At 52.8% G+C, this 19,515-nt stretch overlaps 1 protein-coding gene across 2 annotated transcripts; it reads left to right on the forward strand.

The window, feature by feature from the left end:
• Positions 1–52: 52 nt before the first annotated feature.
• DIPK1C (divergent protein kinase domain 1C) lies at positions 53–19,086 on the forward strand. 2 transcript variants are annotated; one of them, XM_082417810.1, is made up of 4 exons: positions 53–502; positions 9,497–10,171; positions 13,502–13,666; positions 18,364–19,086. In XM_082417810.1, exons 1-4 carry the CDS (start codon positions 317–319, stop codon positions 18,562–18,564), a joined length of 1,227 nt encoding a protein of 408 aa, XP_082273936.1. In that variant the 5' UTR covers positions 53–316; the 3' UTR covers positions 18,565–19,086. The 2 variants fall into 2 exon arrangements, with proteins under 2 accessions (XP_082273936.1, XP_082273937.1); XM_082417811.1 differs by lacking the exon at positions 18,364–19,086 and adding an exon at positions 17,981–18,341.
• Positions 19,087–19,515: the final 429 nt, after the last annotated feature.

Consider the following 19,515-nt stretch of genomic DNA (forward strand, 5'->3'; position numbering starts at 1 on the left):
GAGTCGGTACCAGGAAGGAGCTGGTCTTCTTGGGGAAAAGGTGCAAAAAAAAGTGCAAACGGTGGCGGGGTGCGGCGGGCGGAGCAGGGCGTCCCGCGCGTGGACACCCACTGAACCCCGGCTGCTCGGGCGGGCGCGGGTTGTTGCCGCGGGACACCCCCCCTTCCCCGCCCCCCAGGACGGGCCGGGCGCCCGCGCTGCCTCTCCCCCGCGCCCCCTCCCCTCCGCCCGCGCTGCCTCTCCCCCGCGTCCCTCCCCCGCCGGGCCGCCGAGCCCAGAAGCGAGCGCGGGGTGCTGGGCGCCGGGCGGGCGGGCCATGGCGCGGGCGCGGGCGGCGGGCTCGCGGGGCCGGCCCGGGCGGTGCGGGCGGGGCGCGCTGCTGGTCTGCGTCGCGTGGACCGCGGGTTGGGTGCTGGCGGCCGCGCTGCTGCTCCGCGCGCACCCGGGCGTCCTCTCCGAGCGCTGCACCGACGAGAAGAGCCGGCGCATCCTGACCGCGCTGGTAGGTGCCGCCGCCGCCGCCGCACTGCCCCGCGCCGCGCGCCCCGGGGACAGGGCTGGGACACCCTCCGCGGGCCCCGGGAGCCGGGGACTCGGGCACGGCCGTGGGCCGAGGGGAGGGGGCCCGGACACGGTGCGTGGGATGCGGTCTCCAGTGTGGGACTCTGTCCGGGAGTCCTCCGTGCGCGGGCGGAGATGTCTCCCCCCGTTTCGCCCAAATTGGTCCTTTGTCCCAAGAGAGTCTTCCTGCCCGACTGCTCTCCCGCCGCCCCCAGCCCGCGCTCCTAAAGCAAGTGTTCGGGTCTGCTCCCAGTCTCCCGACTCGGACAGCGGGGCTCGGGGCGCGGGCCGCTGAGGGCTCGGGTCGGGGAGACCACGCCCCTGCCGCTGGACTCGCCGTTCGGTCGCTCGGCCGCTGTTCGGCGGGTCCAGCCTGGGCTGCACCTCCCCGAGCCCCGTGCAGACGGCTCGTAGGGCCCCCGCCCCGCTGCGCCCCAGAGCCGCGGCTCTCCCCGGCGCGGTCTGCGGGACCCAAGACAGAGCGCGTTCAGGCGAGCGGAGCGCGAGGGAGGCGGTCGGACCCTGGGGTCCGAGCGGGGTCTCCGGACAGGGGAGGGCCGGGGGTCTCCATAGCTGAGCCCGGCAATTAGGGAGAGAAAGAAACGCCTGTGCTTGCAGGCTGCTGCTGCGCGCTCTGGGCCCCAGAGGCTCATTAGTTGATTCCGAACGCTGGCTGCTCTTTGGTCTGTTTGGTTCGTAAGATGATGCGCATTAGGAGACTTGGATAAAGGTAGGAATCCCTAAAAGGAAGGCCAAGAAAGGTGAAGGTAACGGCAACTATTGTTACATTGATTGAGTGTTCACTTCCTAAAATACTGACATGTAAGTATTTGGTGTGAAAAATGATCTATTTTCTAAGAGACCTTCAAGAAACGCATGGGAAGTTTTCAGTCCAATTGCTTGCATCTGGGTGAGCCTTTTGAGATTGTAGGTTTTCAAAACGTGGTAGCATAAAGGCTTTCAACTAAATGATTTTTTTTTAAAGTGAGATTGGAAAAACTAAAGGAATGAGGTGAAACGGACAAGCTAAACCAAATCATTTTTCCTAATTGAGTCTGACGTGTCCTCATGAATTGATCATAGCGTTGGTGAGATACTCATCGATTCCCTCCATCCTATCTATCAATAATCTATCCATTTATCTGTTCATTGTTACACTGACGTTCTATCAAGTTTTCTTTAAGTTACAAGAGCTCATTGATTTTTCTCAATAACTCCTCTAAAAATTCCTTTCACTGATAAAGATTTTTTTCCCTCTGTTTTGGGGAGACTGATTGACTAATTATAGTGAAAAATGAATACCTGGACCAGGATGAATATCCATGTACCAAAAATAATAGTCTTTAGATTAAAATAAAAAACAAACACTATTTTTCATTTCTTTACCTTTGGTGAGAGAAGGCCTAATGGAAATTAAGTAATCTAGTATAACTTAAGTCACTGCTAATCATAACTTTCCCAGCATTCCAGCTCATAAATTAAAACCAATTCTGTTTGGAGGCTGAACCAACATATCTCCTGTGGCAGCCAATCTTCCCTGTTGCCAAAAGAACAATCTGAAATACCATGTCTGTCTGTCTGTCTGAAGTTCACCTGACTGGTTCTCAATGACCTGATTTTGGGGGGAGCATCATTTGGAGGCCCCCGTTGAGGCCGCCGTTTCTCACGCTCTGCTCAGGACCTGACTTTCCCTCTCTACCCTCTCCATTCTGGATTTGCTGGCAGGAACCCCACACAGCACCGTGGCTCCCTTTCACCCAGGACACTGTGAACTAGACTGAGGTTTGAATAGGACCCCAGTCTCCACATCCCAGACTCTGCCGGGCCCTGGCGGCCACGCAGAGGCTGGCATTGTGGCACTGTGGCCTCCCAGGACTGAATCGAGCCTCTGTCTCTCAGCTCTCCCGGTCCTTTCAATTCATTCTGCCTGGCTTTTATCCTTAATAATAAAACTGGCTGTTATTTTTCTGACTGGCCTCCAGACTCTCATTAGCTTTCACTCTGAATCCCAGAGTGCAGAAGGAATAGCTGCAGCTGAGCCAGAGGGAACCCCTTTCCCTTGGGCGGAGCCAACGGAGTTGTGAACCTCTGAGCACGTTCCCAGGCCCTCATGCCAGGCAGGTGAACACTGCTGGCCCGTGGAGGAGTCTGAGGGTGAAACTGAGGGGCTGGTTAGGAGCGGGGAGTCATGGGTGCTGGTGCCCCCCCGAGCCTCACTCCACCTCTGGAGGGGGCCCACCACACTCCAGTCTCAAGAGACAGTGTTGGAAGAGCCAGCTGGATTGGTTCCAGAGTCAAGCCCAGGTCTTCCAGCTTCAGAATTTTCTGGGCAGACGGCAGCCCTCCTTTTTCCTGCGGCTTTTCAGCTCACCCCGTAATCAAGACATCTCTGTGAGGTTTCCAGAGCCCCACTTTCCCAGGGAACCGTGTCAGCAGGCTGTGCCAGGCTGACTAGCATTGGGTCTGACTGTTCACAGGCCCGGCTTCCGGTTCTGCAGGCAGAGCGCCTCCCAGGGCGGCGGGGCCGTGTGCTGCGGGTGCCCGCTGAGGCTCACTCGGGGCGGGCTCTGTACTAAGTAGTTTTACACGTATTAATTCATCTAATCTCAGCCTCTGGGGGGTACGCGTACTTTTATTCCTCCCATTTCACAGATGGCGAAACCAAGCCGCAGAGAGGTGGAGTAACTTGTCCCGATTTGCACGGTTACTGTGTCGTGGAGCCAGGATGTGACTCTGGTAGTAGAGACCCCGTGACAGAACTGGCTCCTCCAATACTGAAAACCATAAGTAACAACTGGGCATACTGAACCCTTCCATAGCGCATCACTTTCAAAGCATCTCAAAAAGATTCCCACAGACTCTCTGTTATTCAGAAGGTTTACGTCCCTCCCAGCTAGTTAGATCTTGATGTGACTCAATTTAGTTGCCTACATCTGGAATTTCTTTTTAACAGGACAGGCTTATCTTTCTTTGCTCTGATAGAAACCCAAGGTCCCAGCGGGACTACAGCATCCAGGGCACATACCCAGAGAGATATTATAGCAGGGAATGACTCTACTTTCCTGAGTGCTTTGGCCACATTTGTAATGTCTATCTTCTAAGCTGTCCAGGGGTCAAGAGGGGTTGCAGAGTGGCCTGGCTAATTGCTCTGAGATTCTGCAATGCACAGCGTAACTGCTCCGTGAAGGAATTCCATCGTGAGATATGAGGGCTGCTAACCGCATAGGAACTTAATTCTCCTTAAAAACAAAAACAAACACACAAAAGAAAACCCAGCCCTTGGGCATGACCTCTGAGACCCTGTCACCGGTTTCCCAGACTAGAAAGGACAGGTTTTGTTTTTGCCTGAGAACCGAGATACAAGCCAGAGAGGGAGGTTCTAAGGAACCACCACTGAGAATGCTTTCTACAAGAACTGGGGCTGCTGGGAGTGTGCGTTTGCACGTTTGCACACAACCTATAAGAAATATGAATTCGCTGTTTCATCAATTTTAAAAAAAGCCAGTTAACTACAATGAGACTTTATTAACTTGGTTTTTTTCCCAGCTTATCTTAAAATCTGATACCTGTGGATTTTGTATGCAAACACATTTGGGTACAGAAATGTACCTGTTCAAGATGGCAGTTAGGGCCTCCTCATATCCAGAGGAAAGTGATTTTTTTTAAATGGAGTTAAAAGTACATTACTTCTACTGAGTTTAAAAAGATGAGCTACCTCAATAGGACATGCTGCTAATAAGGTAATTTCACTCTTGTGAAATGATGACACTGTAATTAGCTTGTAAACTTGTAATCTGTAAATTTACTGGTTTTTAAAAGCCGAGCTAAGTCTTTCTCTGAGTTTAGCAAGCACAGGCATGCAGAAAGCTCCCACAGAACTCACTGGAGCTCTGGTAACCGGAAGAGCCACAGTGGATGAATTTTACATTCTGTATCAGAAGAGTAGGGACTGACATGACAAAAAGGCCTCATCACAAAGGGTGACGACGAAGAACAGCTCTGCACTAACTGCACTTGCGTACACTTTGCTTTCGTGTAAGCCATCTCCCATGACAAACGAGGTAGCCGGGGCACGGAAAGTTAGGTCAGAAACCTAGGACAACACCTCCAGTAGCCGGTGGCCCGGCAGGGCTCTGGGCGCCCAGCCCCACCGCCCGCCCTTCCTCATCCGTAGCTTCCCCACAAGCTGCCAGCCGTCTGGAGGCATGCCTATACCTCAACGTGCTGACCTTCAGAAAAATGGCCAAAGGTAATGTTCCCCGCCCAAATCAGCAGACTACATGCCAAATTTCCTTACATCCCCTGTTTGGAACTGCCTTCTAAATTTGCAGGGGCAAATCTCGTATGGGTTCGATTTGAATTCGATTTCATCGACGCGGTACAGTTTCGTAGAAAACACCATGCTGTGGGGAGCCAGCGGGGGCAGGGGATGGTGCGGTGGCTCACGGGGGTTATTTAATGGAACCTGGGGCAGAGGAGACAAGAATTCCCACTGGCGGGTGGGGCAGCCTCCCAGGGAAGGTGCGTCCGACCCTTGCAGGGGGGAGCATTCTGTCAGGTGGAGACACAGCAAGTGGCGTTTTGGGCAGGATGCCCAGTCCCTGACGCACTGGCACTTGCTCTAACCCTGCCCTCTGCTCCCCTGAACTGTCTGGTTCTCTGAACACTCGAGCGACTTTGCATCTGTGGGTTCCGCAGCAGGTCATTCCCTGCCCTCTCCCTCCTGGTCCGCTAGGCAGACTCGCAATTCATCTTTCAAAACTGAGCTCGGGGACTTCCCTGGTGGCGCAGTGGTTAAGAATCCGCCTGCCAATGCAGGGGACACGGGTTCGAGCCCTGGTCCGGGAAGATCCCACATGCCGCGGAGCAACTAAGCCCGTGCGCCACAACTACTGAGCTTGTGCTCTAGAGCCTGTGAGTCACAACTACTGAGCCCGTGTGCCACAACTACTGAGGCCCGCGCGCCTAGAGCCCGTGCTCCGCAACAAGAAAAGCCACCGCAATGAGAAGCCCGCACACCGCAACGAAGAGTAGCCCCCACTCACTGCAACCAGAGAAAGCCCGTGCGCAGCAACAAAGACCCAACACAGCCAAAAATAAATAAATAAATTAAAAAAATTAAAAAAAAAAAAAAAAAAAAAAACTGAGCTCGGGTGCATCTCTCCAGGAGGAAGCCTCCCCGGGCCCCTGCCTTCTAATGACCAGGGCTGGAGGGAACTAGAATTCAGAGGCCACCAGGTCCTCTGCACCCATGACCTTGGTTGACCTTTACAGGTCTCCCACGACACAGTGTCATCATCCCATGTTACAGACTTGGAAACAAGCCACAGGCCAGCAAGAGGCTGAGCCCAGAGGCAAACCCAGTTGGCCCCAAAGCCAGGCCTGGCCATGTGCCTTTCTTGCTTACACTCCACTGTCATCTGAGGAGTCTGAAAGGCAGCCACCTAGCTCTGTGACGCCTGAGCCGGGCACCTGTAGCTGCATCGTGGCTCAGCTCACACACGGCACTGTTAGCTGGAAGGTGGCTGGCTGTGCCCGAGGCAGCTTGCCCACGGCCACTCCCCGCCCCGGGGGTGTGGAGTGGGCTTCTGGGCCCACAGGTGTCTCTCATGGCCAGTGACAATTTCGGCCGCAGTTCCAGATGAGGAGAGTGAAGGCCCTGGGCAGTCACAGCTGACACCCTCAGCACTCCCCGCTCTCGTGCTGTGTCCCAGCCAGGGCCCACGCTCCTATCTTGCCCTCATCACGTCTCTCCTCGGCCTCCCCTCTCCCTTCTGCCCAGCACAGCAGGATTCTGAAGCTCGCAGCTCAGTACCCACCTCCTCCTACCAAACTCGATTGTATCACTTGCTTTTCTTTCTTTTCCAGTTCTGTTCTGTCCTTCATACAAAAACACCTTTGATTAAACTACAAATTTGACGACACTCTAAAAAGGATTATGGAATTGAATTAAACCATTTTGGATATACTCAAAGGGTTTAGGGGCTTTATAAGGCAATCAGGAAATAAATGTTGGGCTTCCCTGGTGGCGCAGTGGTTAAGAATCCACCTGCCAGTGCAGGGGACACGGGTTCGACCCCTGGTCCGGGAAGAGCCCACATGCCACGGAGCAACTAAGCCCGTGCGCCACAACTACTGAGCCTGCGCTCTAGAGCCCGTGAGCCACAGCTACTGAAGCCCGCGCGCCTAGAGCCCGTGCTCCGCAACAAGAGAAGCCACCACAATGAGCAGCCCGCGCACCGCAACGAAGAGTAGCCCCCGCTCGCCGCAACTAGAGAAAGCACGCGCGCAGCAAAAAAGACCCAACGCAGCCAAAAATAAATAAATTTATTTTTAAAAAAAAAGAAAGAAAAAAATGTTGCCTTTTCTTATCAGGCTTATTACAGAGATGTGAAACTCTGTAAATACCAGATAAAATAGGACAAAGCTGCAGCAAGTAAAATGAACACCCCACATTACTTCCGTCATTCACATCTTTTTTTACTCTTGGGAGTCTCAATCATTTAAACCTTTCATTCCCACCTTACCTCTAAGATTATCCTGAAAGGTCTCAGAGGAACCAGAATCAGCTGATGCTTTCTTCCGAGGCACCGTGATATGGAGGCAACTCCAAGCAAAGAGAGTCACTCAGAGGGTCCTTATGCCTTTGATGCTCCTCATGACCCCATGCCTTGGAAAGAGGTACCAGGATGAAAAGTAAAAGGATGGCATTTGACCAAAATGGTGTTAAGTTAAATTGCAAGATGTACACAGCATCAAGTGTATTTAAAACAGTTTCATGGGTGTTTATTAATACAGCTGCATTATGGTTGCCTGTTTTCCAAAGACAAAAAGCCAGCCCCAGGCAAACAGGGGGCACTCCCAGACTCCAAGATCGGGACTCCATCGCGTGCATCTTTGGGTTTGGCAAGCGTGACATCCCCACCACCCAATACGGTGCGGTGCCGAGATCTAACGCGGCAAAGGAGAAGCAGCTTGCGGGAGCCCCTCAGCAGGAAGCTGGGCTTGTCTTGGTCCTTTTGGGCTGTTGTCCAGTTACTGCCTGAAACGGTCCCTGAAATCCAGATACTTGTTTCAAGAACAGGGAGTATATCTTTTTAATAAGTGTTTTGGTCATATGCTTTGAACAAGTCACTGAGAGTATTTATAAAGATCCACAATTCCTTATCCAATGCTCTGTGGCCAGGCCTGTTTTGGAATTCACACTGTTTTGGGTGTTAGATAATATGCAGCATATATATACTTTCTATTTTGCATATGAGGCAGCACCAGTAATCAAACAAATCCAGCTGATTAATAACTCTGCAGCAAAGTATATGCAAAGTCACAGGTCAAATACATTCAGACCATAAACAGGCTCTCATCTTTTCAGTCGGATTTGACACTCCATGAGGGCGAAAGAGTCATGGAAAAACTTGTAGTTTTCAGAGCTTTTTGGATTTGGGGATTATTCACATATCCAAGCATTGGAGGTATATTTTCTGACTTGAAGGAGCTGTATATAATCTACTTGGGGTTAATAAAGCTGAGCAGCACGGAACAACCAGAGAGTCTGGCCAGCGTATAATTACATACCTGACCTGCCTTTGCCCACGTGGGAGGAAGATGCATCTGGGGGGAAACAGGTGGAGTCAGGAAATAGGCTCAACCCTAATAAACGTGGGTCCAGAGGTTTAGGTTTCCTGAAAGAGATAAAAAAGAAAGAGAACAGAATAATAATCCTCCCTTTCAATCGGTTTCACACTGGCATCTCCTGCTCCCCCTCTAGCAGGTCTGAAGGACAGGGCCTGGCTGGACCGTATTCTTAGGACGGATGCTTGTAGTGTCGTGGTGGGGTCACCAGGTCCCCCATTGGGCCCAAGAGCCTGACGTTTAGGAGAAGTTCCCCATTTCAGGGTCCCTGAGTGCCTTCCTCACCACCCCCAGGAACCGAACACCCCCCGCTTCTGGAATTTACCCTGCAGGGCTCCTCTTCTGCAGGTGCCCGGTGCCTGCCCTGCCAGCCACGAGGCCTCTTCTACCTCCTGTTTCCTGCAGTGGGCTCTCCAGACCCCGTAGTCCCCCAGAGCCTGCTGGCCTTACAGCCACACCGCTTCCCGGCGACCACAATGGGCGCAAGGAGCGGTTCTAGAGGAAGGGCCATTCCTGGGGTCGTCGGGGACCCACCTCCCGAGGTCTGGCTGACCTGTACTTGACCGGGGGTTGAAAGCTCTCTGGGTGACCCTGACGTGAAGCCAAGAGTTGGGAACCACGGGCCTGGCCCAGCCCTTTCACTGATAGTCAAGGAAACTGAACGCAGATGCAGAAGGACTTTGCCAGCATCCCCCACCTCAGCTGGAAGTGGGGGAGAGTAGAGACCTGCTTCCTAAGACCTGGGCCTGGGCCTGATGGAGAAAATAGCAAACTTGAGGCGCTCTTTCAAGTCTTTTTTTTTTTTTTTAACTTAAATGTATTTATTTATTTTGGCTGCGTTGGGTCTTCGTTGCTGCGTGCGGGCTTTTTCTAGTTGTGGCAAGTGGGCTCAGAAGTTGTGGCACACGGGCTTCAGTAGTTGTGGCTTGCGGGCTCAGTAGTTGTGGCACACGGGCTCAGTAGTTGTGGCACGCGGGCTTCAGTAGTTGTGGCTCGTGGGTTCTAGAGCGCAGGCTCGGTAGCTGTGTCACACGGGCTTAGTTGCTCTGCGGCATGTGGGATCTTCCCGGACCAGGGCTCGAACCCGTGTGCCCTGCATCGGCAGGCGGACGCTTAACCACTGCGCCAGCAGGGAAGCCCTCACGACTTTCTCTTCATCATTCCTCTCTGACCCGAGCAGCCGCGTGGTTCACTCCAGTGAAGGTTCTCTGCACAGCTGCTAGGAGCGTGCTGGGCGCTGGGACCAGCCTCGTGTCTATGCGCTGCCCCTCCGCCGTGTGACCCACTGCCCCCTTCCTTCCAGTGCCAGGACTACCGGGGCGGCGCACTCGGGGGAGACCTGTGCGAGGACCTGTGCGTGGCGGGGCAGCTACGGTACCGGCGCTGCCTGTACTACGAGCGGGGCAAGAAGGTGCTGCAGGCTGACTGGCGCGGCCGGCCCGTGGTCCTCAAGTCCAAGGAGGAAGCCTTCTCCAGCTTCCCGCCGCTCGGCCTCCTGGACGGCCAGCCCGAGGCCGGCGGCCCCGGCTTCCCGGAGGCAGAGCTCCTCCTGCTGGCGGCCGGGGAGGTCAAGAGCGCGCTGGGCCTAGAGCTGGCCGAGGGCGGCCTGGGACGGCTGGGCCTGGGGCGGCGGGGGCCCCGGCTGCGGGGTCAGCTGGCCAGCCTGTGGGCGCTGCTGCAGCAGGAGGAGTTCGTCCTGCTCAGCCTACTGCGGGGCCGCAGCCCGCACGCGCCGCCCGTGCTGGGCTCCTGCGGCCACTTCTACGCCGTGGAGCACCTGGCCGCGGGCAGCCCCCGCCTCCGGGCCCTCTTCCCCCTGGACGGCGCGGCCCGCGGAGGCCGGGCCCAGGCGCGCGCGCTCAGCGGCGTGGCGCTCAGCTTCCTGGACATGGTCCGCCACTTCGAGCACGACTTCTCGCACCGCCTGCACCTCTGCGACGTCAAGCCCGAGAACTTTGCCATCAGGAGCGACTTCACGGTGAGTGGCTGCGGCGTGTGTTTCGCCCGTGGAGGGCAGGCTTGGGTCCGGGTGGTCCTAAACGAGGGGGGTTCTGAAATCGGGGGAGACCCTGCAGTGTTATGCAACCTGCTAGCCAGGACAACCTCGACCTGCCAAACCTTCCGAGTGGGAATGAGAGAATTTAAAGAACGGAGGCGCCTGCCCGGTGCCGAACCACGAGGACAGCCGCTCGCAGCGGGAGGCGCGGTCTGTCCTCCTCGAGGGCTGCTCTGTTGTCTCCAGAGCGACTTAGCGCCTTCTTAGGGCTATTCTGAAAGCAAGCGAATTGTGCAGCAACAGTCTTCAGGAGACGAGGAGCCTCGGAGGATGAGGAGGGAGGCCGGCCTTTGGGGGCTTTTGTACAAAGGCTCAGTAGGGGGACAGTTTTCAAGCTGTCCATGCTCTAGGATGATGGGCAACTTTTCTTTTTTTTTTTTAATAAATTTTTTTTTTAATTTATTATTTATTTATGGCTGTGTTGGGTCTTCGTTTCTGTGCGAGGGCTTTCTCTAGTTGCGGCAAGCGGGGGCTACTCTTCATCACGGTGTGCGGGCCTCTCACTATCGCGGCCTCTCTTGTTGCGGAGCACAGGCTCCAGACGCGCAGGCTCAGTAGTTGTGGCTCATGGGCCTAGTTGCTCCGCGGCATGTGGGATCTTCCCGGACCAGGGCTCGAACCCGTGTCCCCTGCATTGGCAGGCAGATTCTCAACCACTGCGCCACCAGGGAAGCCCCGCAACTTTTCTAATACTTTCTTCTGGAGAGGTTCTAGTTTCCCTTCTGTGGGTAAGACTTCTAGAGGAACAACTGGCGTTTTGGTGCCTTACACAAGGGAAAGTCCTGCCCCGGGGGACACGTCAGCCTCTGCAGGCTCTGCGGGAGGCAGGTGAGTTTTATGTCCCACTCCAGGCAGTGCCGGCCTACAAAGAATGAACCGAGGTGGGGAAGCAGCAGGAGGACTGGCGCTCCAGGTGGGCTGTGGCCCTCCAGGGCTTCCCTGGTGGCACAGTGGTTAGGAATCCGCCTGCCGATGCAGGGGACACGGGTTCAAGCCCTGGTCTGGGAAGATCCCACATGCCGCGGAGCAACTGGGCCCGTGAGCCACAACTACTGAGCCTGCGCATCTGGAGCCTGTGCTCCGCAACGGGAGAGGCCACTACAGTGAGAGGCCCGCGCACCGCGATGAAGAGTGGCCCCCGCTCGCCGCAACTGGAGAAAGCCCTCACACAGAAACGAAGACCCAACACAGTCAAAAATAATGATATAAATAAATAAATTTAAAAGCAAGCCCTCCAGGTGATTCTGATGCGCGTTCAGTGTGAGAACTAGCGAACTGACACACCAGCAGGTGGGTTCCCCCTTTGGTCTGCATTGCAGCGGGGAAGGAGCGCTGTCCTTCAGGTAACATGTAAGAATTGATGACTCGCAGTCATTCACTTTCTCGGGTCCCCCCTTGCAGGTCTTGAGAATCTGTCCAGCGGTTGCAAAAGAACTAGGAAAACATCTTTACTTCTTGCTCCCAAACTGTTGCCAGAAAGTGCTCTTTTCAAACAGATGACGTTTCCTGCTCTAGAGGCACACTTTTCAGTGGAGAATGAAATAATCCTCATCAATCCGTTCTAGTCTGATGCTAGGACCATGTCTGAAGATGATGCAAGTTAGGTAATTTTGTGCAGGAAAAATTTTATGATTCTCCCCATGTTATCTAAGAAACCTCAGGCAGGTTTTTCTGTTCATTTTGTTACTGTTCTTATTTTAGGTGCATAGAGTTATGCTTCCAGTAGCTGTAATCCATTCTACAGCATACACTAAACTTAAAAAATAAATCTGGCTCTTCCTGGGAGATGAGAAGGGAACAATCAGAGCTGGAAGAGAGAAGTAACAGGGAGCTGAAATTCCACCAGGGGCCCAGGGGAAGCTGGGGAGATGGCCAGGAACTATCAAAAGAAGAGAAGGGTCTTGTAGCCCCCCAAATAAATTATGAAAGACAATAGACTCATTAGCACAGCCTCATATATTTTTAGTGTATTAACCAGTATAAATAATGAAATGAGCTCTTTCTTTTGTCTGAATAATAAGATAGGAAAAATTGATTAAAATGATAATTTCTGTTTGCAGAGCCTGAATTAGTAATTAGACAAGGCTCTTAAATAGGGAAGAGTTCCCTGTTCTTTATTTTCATTATTCTCCACATATTTTGAAATAAAGTATTTTCCCTCCTCTGTTTTACTGAATAATCCCCAAGAAGCTTTACTGCATTCTGGCATCAATCTTGAAGGAAAAAACAGAAACAACCACCTGGGAATGTGCCTCCTGACTTTGCAGGGAATTGAGATGTAAATGAACACTTTTTTGAGCCGCTACCAGAGGGAGAAGGCTGATGTTTTGAGGCTGACCTGTGAAGGCTTGTGAAAGGCCACAGCCTCCATTAGCCTCATCGCGTCTTCTCTTTAATCCCTTGAAGCTATACACTGCTTGATTTGGGCACAGTCCAGGTTTTCTCAGGTTTGAGCTCATCTTTTTTTTTTTAATTCAGGTGGTGGAGGAACATCTGCATAATTTAGACATTATTCTTTTTCTGGTTTTGAAGCCTATTTGGGTTGAAGCCAGGAAGATAAATCTGAAATTCCAGGGGCTCATCACATTTTCACGCTGATAGTGGGACTTAGTTTTTGATGCTGCTGGGTCAGGGTCCATATGTATCGACCCTAATTTGGGAACTTTGGCTTTGCCACTCCCTGCACTCCCCCTGCTCCCCGCAGCTGGAAACCAGTCAACTCAGGTAACAGACAGCATAAACAGATGGCCTACGTACTGCCCACCCCACTCTCACCATCACACGCTCCAACTGTCCCTTGAACGTAGTCTTCTTTTGTTGCTTATATTCATAGGGATAGATTATCTGTGTCTCACAACTTTTGTACTCCTGAGCCTTGAATGTCAGAAACCAAAGTGATAAAGCAACAGAAGGGGAAATCAATTCATTTTAAAGATACTTCAGAGATTCAACTTTTAAATCTGAGAAAACTTTTAAAGATGAAAAGTGATGCTAGTTCCACATTCTAGGCTTTCACTAGTGACCACAAAGGTCCTTTCTGCAGTTAAAGCCTTGCCGTACCATCTGTGCCAGGGGCTTCTATGTCCCCAGCACAACCTGGCTCCTCTTCCCTGCTGGCAGACTTCTGTGACCCCTGAAGTCTGTGACACTTGCACCTGCAAAGGGGCACAGGGGTGGGGTGGTACTGCAGGGCTCCCTCTGTGCTGCGGCCTTGGGGGTCCTCTTGAGAGGCGTGTGCTGTTTCAATTACAGGTGGTGGCTATTGACGTGGACATGGCCTTTTTTGAACCTAAAATGAGGGAGATTCTTGAGCAGAACTGCACGGGAGATGAAGACTGCAATTTCTTTGACTGTTTTTCAAAGTGTGATTTGCGAGTGCACAGGTGTGGAGCCCAGAGAACCAACAGCAACCTGCAGGTGAGCAATGCTGCTGTCCTCTCTGGGGGGGACCCTGTCCTCTCTGGGGGGGACCCTGTCCTCTTTGGGGGGGACCCTGTCCTCTCTGGGGGGGGACCCTGTCCTCTCTGTGGGGGGATCCTGTTCTCTCTGGGGGGGATCCTGTCCTCTCTGGGGGGGGACCCTGTCCTCTTTGGGGGGGATCCTGTCCTCTCTGGGGGGGACCCTGTCCTCTCTGGGGGGGGATCCTGTCCTCTCTGGGGGGGGATCCTGTCCTCTCTGCGGGGGGGATCCTGTCCTCTTTGGGGGGGGACCCTGTCCTGTCCGGGGGGGGACCCTGTCCTCTCTGGGGGGGGACCCTGTCCTCTCTGGGGGGGGATCCTGTCCTCTCTGTGGGGGGATCCTGTTCTCTCTGGGGGGGGGACCCTGTCCTCTTTGGGGAGGGATCCTGTCCTCTCTGGGGGGGGGACCCTGTCCTCTCTGGGGGGGATCCTGTCCTCTCTGGGGGGGATCCTGTCCTCTCTGGGTGCCTCTGCCTGCCACACTGTGACATCCCGGTGACGTAGCTGAAGGTCATCACCCTTGCCATATCACCTGGGCTCGGTGTGTCCAGTAAGGGCAGGGATGGTGGGAGACGGGGATCATTTGTTCTTAGGCGTCTACCCCGGAGGTTGTCGGCCAAGTGACCCCATGGGGCTAATGGATGGTGCTCCCAGCACAGCCTTTACTGGGTCCCCCACAGCCATGGGGACTTGGGCAGCCCTTCTCTCTGGGTCTAATTTCTGCATCTACACACACACACACACACACACACACACACACAGAATGAGCACCCAGAGACAGAGTCACCAAGGATAAATCTAGAAAAAGGGCAAAGCAGTCCTGAAAACTGGCCAAACCAGAGAGGGTGGGCGACACCACAGATCCGACAGGCAAGGGGTTAGGCCAGCAGGTGGTTAATCGAGGGAGAAAGTGCATGGGTCCCACATCCAGGAGACCAGTGATAAGTAGGAACCCATCCTGGCTTCCAGCTCTCAGATCCGGTCTAGAGTGAGGGAGACCCAGATGTGGGGCTGGAGACCCCTGCACTGGGAAGACATTCCCCTCTTGCGGCAGAAGCTGTCTGCCCCCGGCCCTCACTCCAGGCCCTCGGGTGGGTGTGGATGAGCCGGGCTCACAGGTGTTGATCCCAACCAGGAAGAGGTCATGGCAGGGAAGCTGGGCGCACCTCCACCACCGCTGATCTGTGCTCTAGCGTCAGCCTTCCTACTCTGTCATTCTCCCATCCGGTCCACTCCGCAGTCTCACCTCCACCACAGTCTGTTCCTCCCTACAGCCCTCCAGCCCATAAGGCCAATATAACCCCGGTGCACACCTGGTGATGGGGCCAGAGCCTGGGGCTGAGTCACGCCGGCACAGAGGACTGACCTGGGGAGACCTGGACGGTTGTGTAGTTAACCTGGCGGTCCTGGACCAGGCTGAACAAGGCCCTGGCTTGGCAGCCTCTCCAACTTAACATGGGCTCACACCCTCGGCGGGTCTGCAGCGCAACCATTCTTCTCCAGATGTGGGAACAAGATGCGTTCACTAGAGCATCAACCACCCTGTGACCTCAAACCACAAAGTGGGAACACTAACACCTGCCCTCTGCAGCATAACTGGAGACTAGGGTTGTATCCTTAACATATAAACGGCTCTTACAGAGCCGTTAAGCGGTGAGAGGTACACACACACACACAACTGGCAAGAGAAGAACATATGATAGATACACGGGAGCTGAAATGCAGACGGCCAGAGAACCTGGAAAATATTTAATCTTACTATTCAAAGACATGCATATTAAAACCCAGCGATAATAATTTTTTACTTTTAACTACTGGGAATAGTTGTTAAAATGCTATTAATTAACAGGTGAGGCTTCAGAGAAATATAGGTAAGAGTCTATATTGTTAACGTGATTGTAAAATTCTACATCCCTCTGGAGGGTGCATGACTGTTGGAAATACTCTCTTTAGCTGAGCAATTTCATTTGTGCACCTTTTCCGATTATTGCCTTTGAATAAAGACCTAGAAACGAAATTACGCTTCCTTTAAGGATATGAGAAAATATGAAGCATTCATTAAGCGAAAAAATGCAGGTTACAAATCAGTATTTACCCATGATCTCATTTTCGTTAAGTAGTATGTGATTGGGAAAGAAGATATCAAAACGTCAAAAGCAATTACTTACGGATGATAGGATTACAGATAATTTTAATTTTCTTCCTTTTGCCCTAAAATTTTATAAATTTTCTACGGTGGTATGTATTACTTTTCTAACTTACACTTTTACTCAAAAAAAAAAAAAAAATCCCTGCCCTGCATCAGCTGATTGACAGATCAAAGGAATAGAATTTTTTAAAATTGCAGAAGTAGACCTAATGACATATGGGCATTTAGTATGTTATAAAGGCAGCCTCTCAGGCCAGTGGGAGGGAAGCTGGGTTATACAGTGAGTGGTGCTGGTAAAGTGGGTATTCGGCAACAACAAACGATCACATTAACTCCTGGTTCACTCCTTATATCAAACTAAACTCCAGATGACTCAAACACTTACACCTAAAAAATGGAATCCTGAATGTTCCAGAAAAAAACTGGGAGAATTTAAAGTATTATCCTAGAGTTCGGAGGCCTTTCTAAGTACAGAACAAAGCTCAGAGGCTATAAGAGGAACAACTGACACATTTAACCATTTAAAAAAAAAATCCACATGGCAAAAACCAAACAAAGTTACAAAAAATATGAGCAAATTTAAAGGTTAACTGAGAAAATTGGCAAAATATTTGCAACTGCTCTTACAGACGAGGAGCATAGAGGACAGAGACAGCCCTTATCTGTCTGAGACTCAGAGCTGCTGAGACTCAGAGCATCCCCCAGCATCGTCCTTGGCTCACGGTAACCCCACATCCCAGGGGCAGTGTCTAGTGATTGGTCAGTGGGGAGGGGGGAAATGCAAAGCCCAGCCCCCTGGCCTCTATAAGGAACAACTCTGTAGGCCATTCCAGTACCAGAAGTTTTCCTTCTCCCTTAGTTCCATGGAAAGATGGTTCCTGAGAACGCCCCTCAATAAATCCCTGCATGCAAACCTCCACCTTACAGTCTGCTCCCCAGGAAACCAATCTAAGCAGGGGACTAATGTCCTTAATATATAAAGAGCATTTACATATCAATATGAAAAAAGTTAACAATCTGATGGAAATGTGGGCAAAGAACATCACCTTGACCACTCACTGGAAAGGAAGCACAGATACTTTCAACCTGACTGATAAGAGCAGCAATACAAATTAAACCATTTTCATTCAACAGTTGACAAAAAAAGAAAGACAACACGTGTTGTTGAGGGCATTCTTGTCATACGCTGCTATGAGAGTGTAACTCGGTACAACTTTTATGGGGTCAATCTGGCAATATCAAAACAAAAAATGTGCATACCCCTTGGCCCAGAAATTTCATTTCCAGAAATTTAGTCATATGCAAAATAAAAAAGAAATATCTGCAAGATATGTATTGCAGCATTTTTCATAATAGCAAAAGTTAGTGAACAACCTAAATTTCCATCAATAGGGAACCAGATAAATAATTTATGATATGCATTTGAGGTACAGCCATTAAAACAAATGGAATATCCTTATAAGGACTGATTTGGAAGGCTCTCCCTGATATTTCGTTAAATGGGAACGGAAGCTATAGAACAGTGTGTGTAATATACTCCCATCCATGTAAAGTAAAAGAAAAAAGAAATGCATGTATATTTATAGACTCTCCAGAAGGACATTCAAGGGAGTGGTTGCCTCTCAGAGCCAGAAGCCGAGTGTCTGGTTGTCAGGAGTGGGATGGAGACTTAAGATTACAGCCTATCTTTTGGGACATTTTCAATGTTTGCCCGTGAAAATGTATTATCAACTCAAAAGAGAAATAAGATAATTTGTTTTTAAACAGAATCCTCAGTCTTGCAGAGGTTGGGAAACACAAGTCAAAATTATAGAAACAGTAGCTCTATAAAATTGAGGCATTTGTTAATTGAGTCTAATATAAAGTGTGACATAGAAAAATGGAGCAGAATATTAATTATGCAGCGCTCCGTCCAACAGGGAGGAAACCATGAAGGCTGTAAAACGGACAGCGTGTTTAAATGCAGAATTTAAAGAGATCTTCAGCCTCAGTGAATTTCATACCCAAGGAGAATTAAAGGCTGTGAGACAGTGGCTTAATTTTTACTTCTCCTAAAATAAAACATCTCAAAGTCTCCTCAGAAAGAGTCTGCAGCCTTTCCCTTCCAATATACCTTTTTTTCAGTGAGCCTCAAGTACTATCACGTTTGCATACCCCTTGTCACCAGCGTGTCCTGGGGCCCTCAGGACAACCCTGCCAGGTGGCGATGACTGTCACCGTGACCAACCTATGGATAAGAAAGTGCGCCCTCAGGGGTGCGGTGACGGCGGGGCCTGCGGCCTCGGGCCTGCCCAGGGCCCAGTCCTTACGCAGCAGCCCCCCCCCGCCCCCGTGACCTTCTGCTGCGGTGCCCTCAGTTCTTTCTGAGTGTCACCCGGAGCTTCCCCCTCGGCATTTCCACCGCACCCGGGGTGGCCTTCTCCCCGCTGGGCGGGTTAGAGTCCAGGAGGGGCCCTTCCAGGAGGCCCCCGGGCCTGAGCTGACAGCCCCCTCCCGCCCTCCCCCAGGTCGTCTGCGACAAGATCCTCCGCCACTGGTTCTCCTCGCCGCGCCGCAGCCCCGCCGTGTCAGCCCCGCTGCGGCGGCAGCTGCGGGCGGCGGTGCTCGAGTGCGCGGCCCCGGGGGCCCAGGACGCGGCGCCCCGCGTGCTCGCGAAGCTGCGGCGCCTCCTCCAGGCCGCGCTGCGGGAGCTGCAGGAAGACAAGTAGCCGCGGCCCCCGCGCGGTGAAGGGAGCGCGTCCGCGACGCGGACAAGGGCCTCGGGGACACTTACTGTGTGCGGAGGGGGCCGCCCGGCGCTGTTCGTCCCTCGGCCGCCTCCTCCCTCTGCTCTGCTTTGAGGACCCCCTCCGGGCCTCGCCCGTCACCCCTTCGAAGTGACACGAGGGAGAGGGTCCCCGCGCCGCGTTCTCGGAAGGAGGCTCCGCTGTGCTGGAGCAAGAGCCCTGCCGCGTCCCTGCAGACGTCATCACGTCACAGAGCGCACCTGCGTGTGCGCGCGCGCATGCGCGAGGGTGAGTGCGCACGTGGCCGTGAGAGTTGCGCAGGTGTGTGGACGTGCGTGCACGCGTGTGTGAGCAGGTGGGTGTGAGCGGGTGAGGGTGTGGGCCTGTGCGCCTCCGGGCGAGGAAGGTGCCTTCTGTGGCATATCCACTGGCACCGCGGGCCTCGCTAGTAGAGAAGAGTCACCTTGCTTTTGGAATTGAAAACAATAAAAAACCCAAGTCTCATCTCTGGGAACTGTAGTTTGTACTGGCGAGGCTGTGAAAGCACCGTTTACAGTGTTTTTCATTTTGAGGAATGCATGGATTTTACGGATTGTAACATCGGTTTTAGGGAGCACTTCATCTCTTATCACAGCACATCCTCCCTGGGAGCAGGGGTTGCCGGCTTGGTGAATTCAAGGCAGAGCCAGGGCCGGGTGGCCTGTGCTCAGTGCCTGTCTGTGACCCGGCGCCTCTCTGCCGCTCCAGTGAAGACCAGGCCGCAGGCCCCATGTCACCTGTTGGCAGAATTGGTTCCAGGGGGTTCCCGACGCTGCCGCTCTGCTGCAAGAGAGCAAACGGGAGGAAACCGCATGCTGGTCACTCCCCGGGTCGGGCACGTGGAGCCGGCCAGAGGTCTGTCCACCTTGGGGGGGGGGTCACAGGCCAAGTCCA

Source organism: Balaenoptera physalus (genome assembly GCF_965194825.1).
Source record: "Balaenoptera physalus genome assembly, chromosome: 12".
Classification (NCBI taxonomy): Eukaryota; Metazoa; Chordata; class Mammalia; order Artiodactyla; family Balaenopteridae; genus Balaenoptera; species Balaenoptera physalus.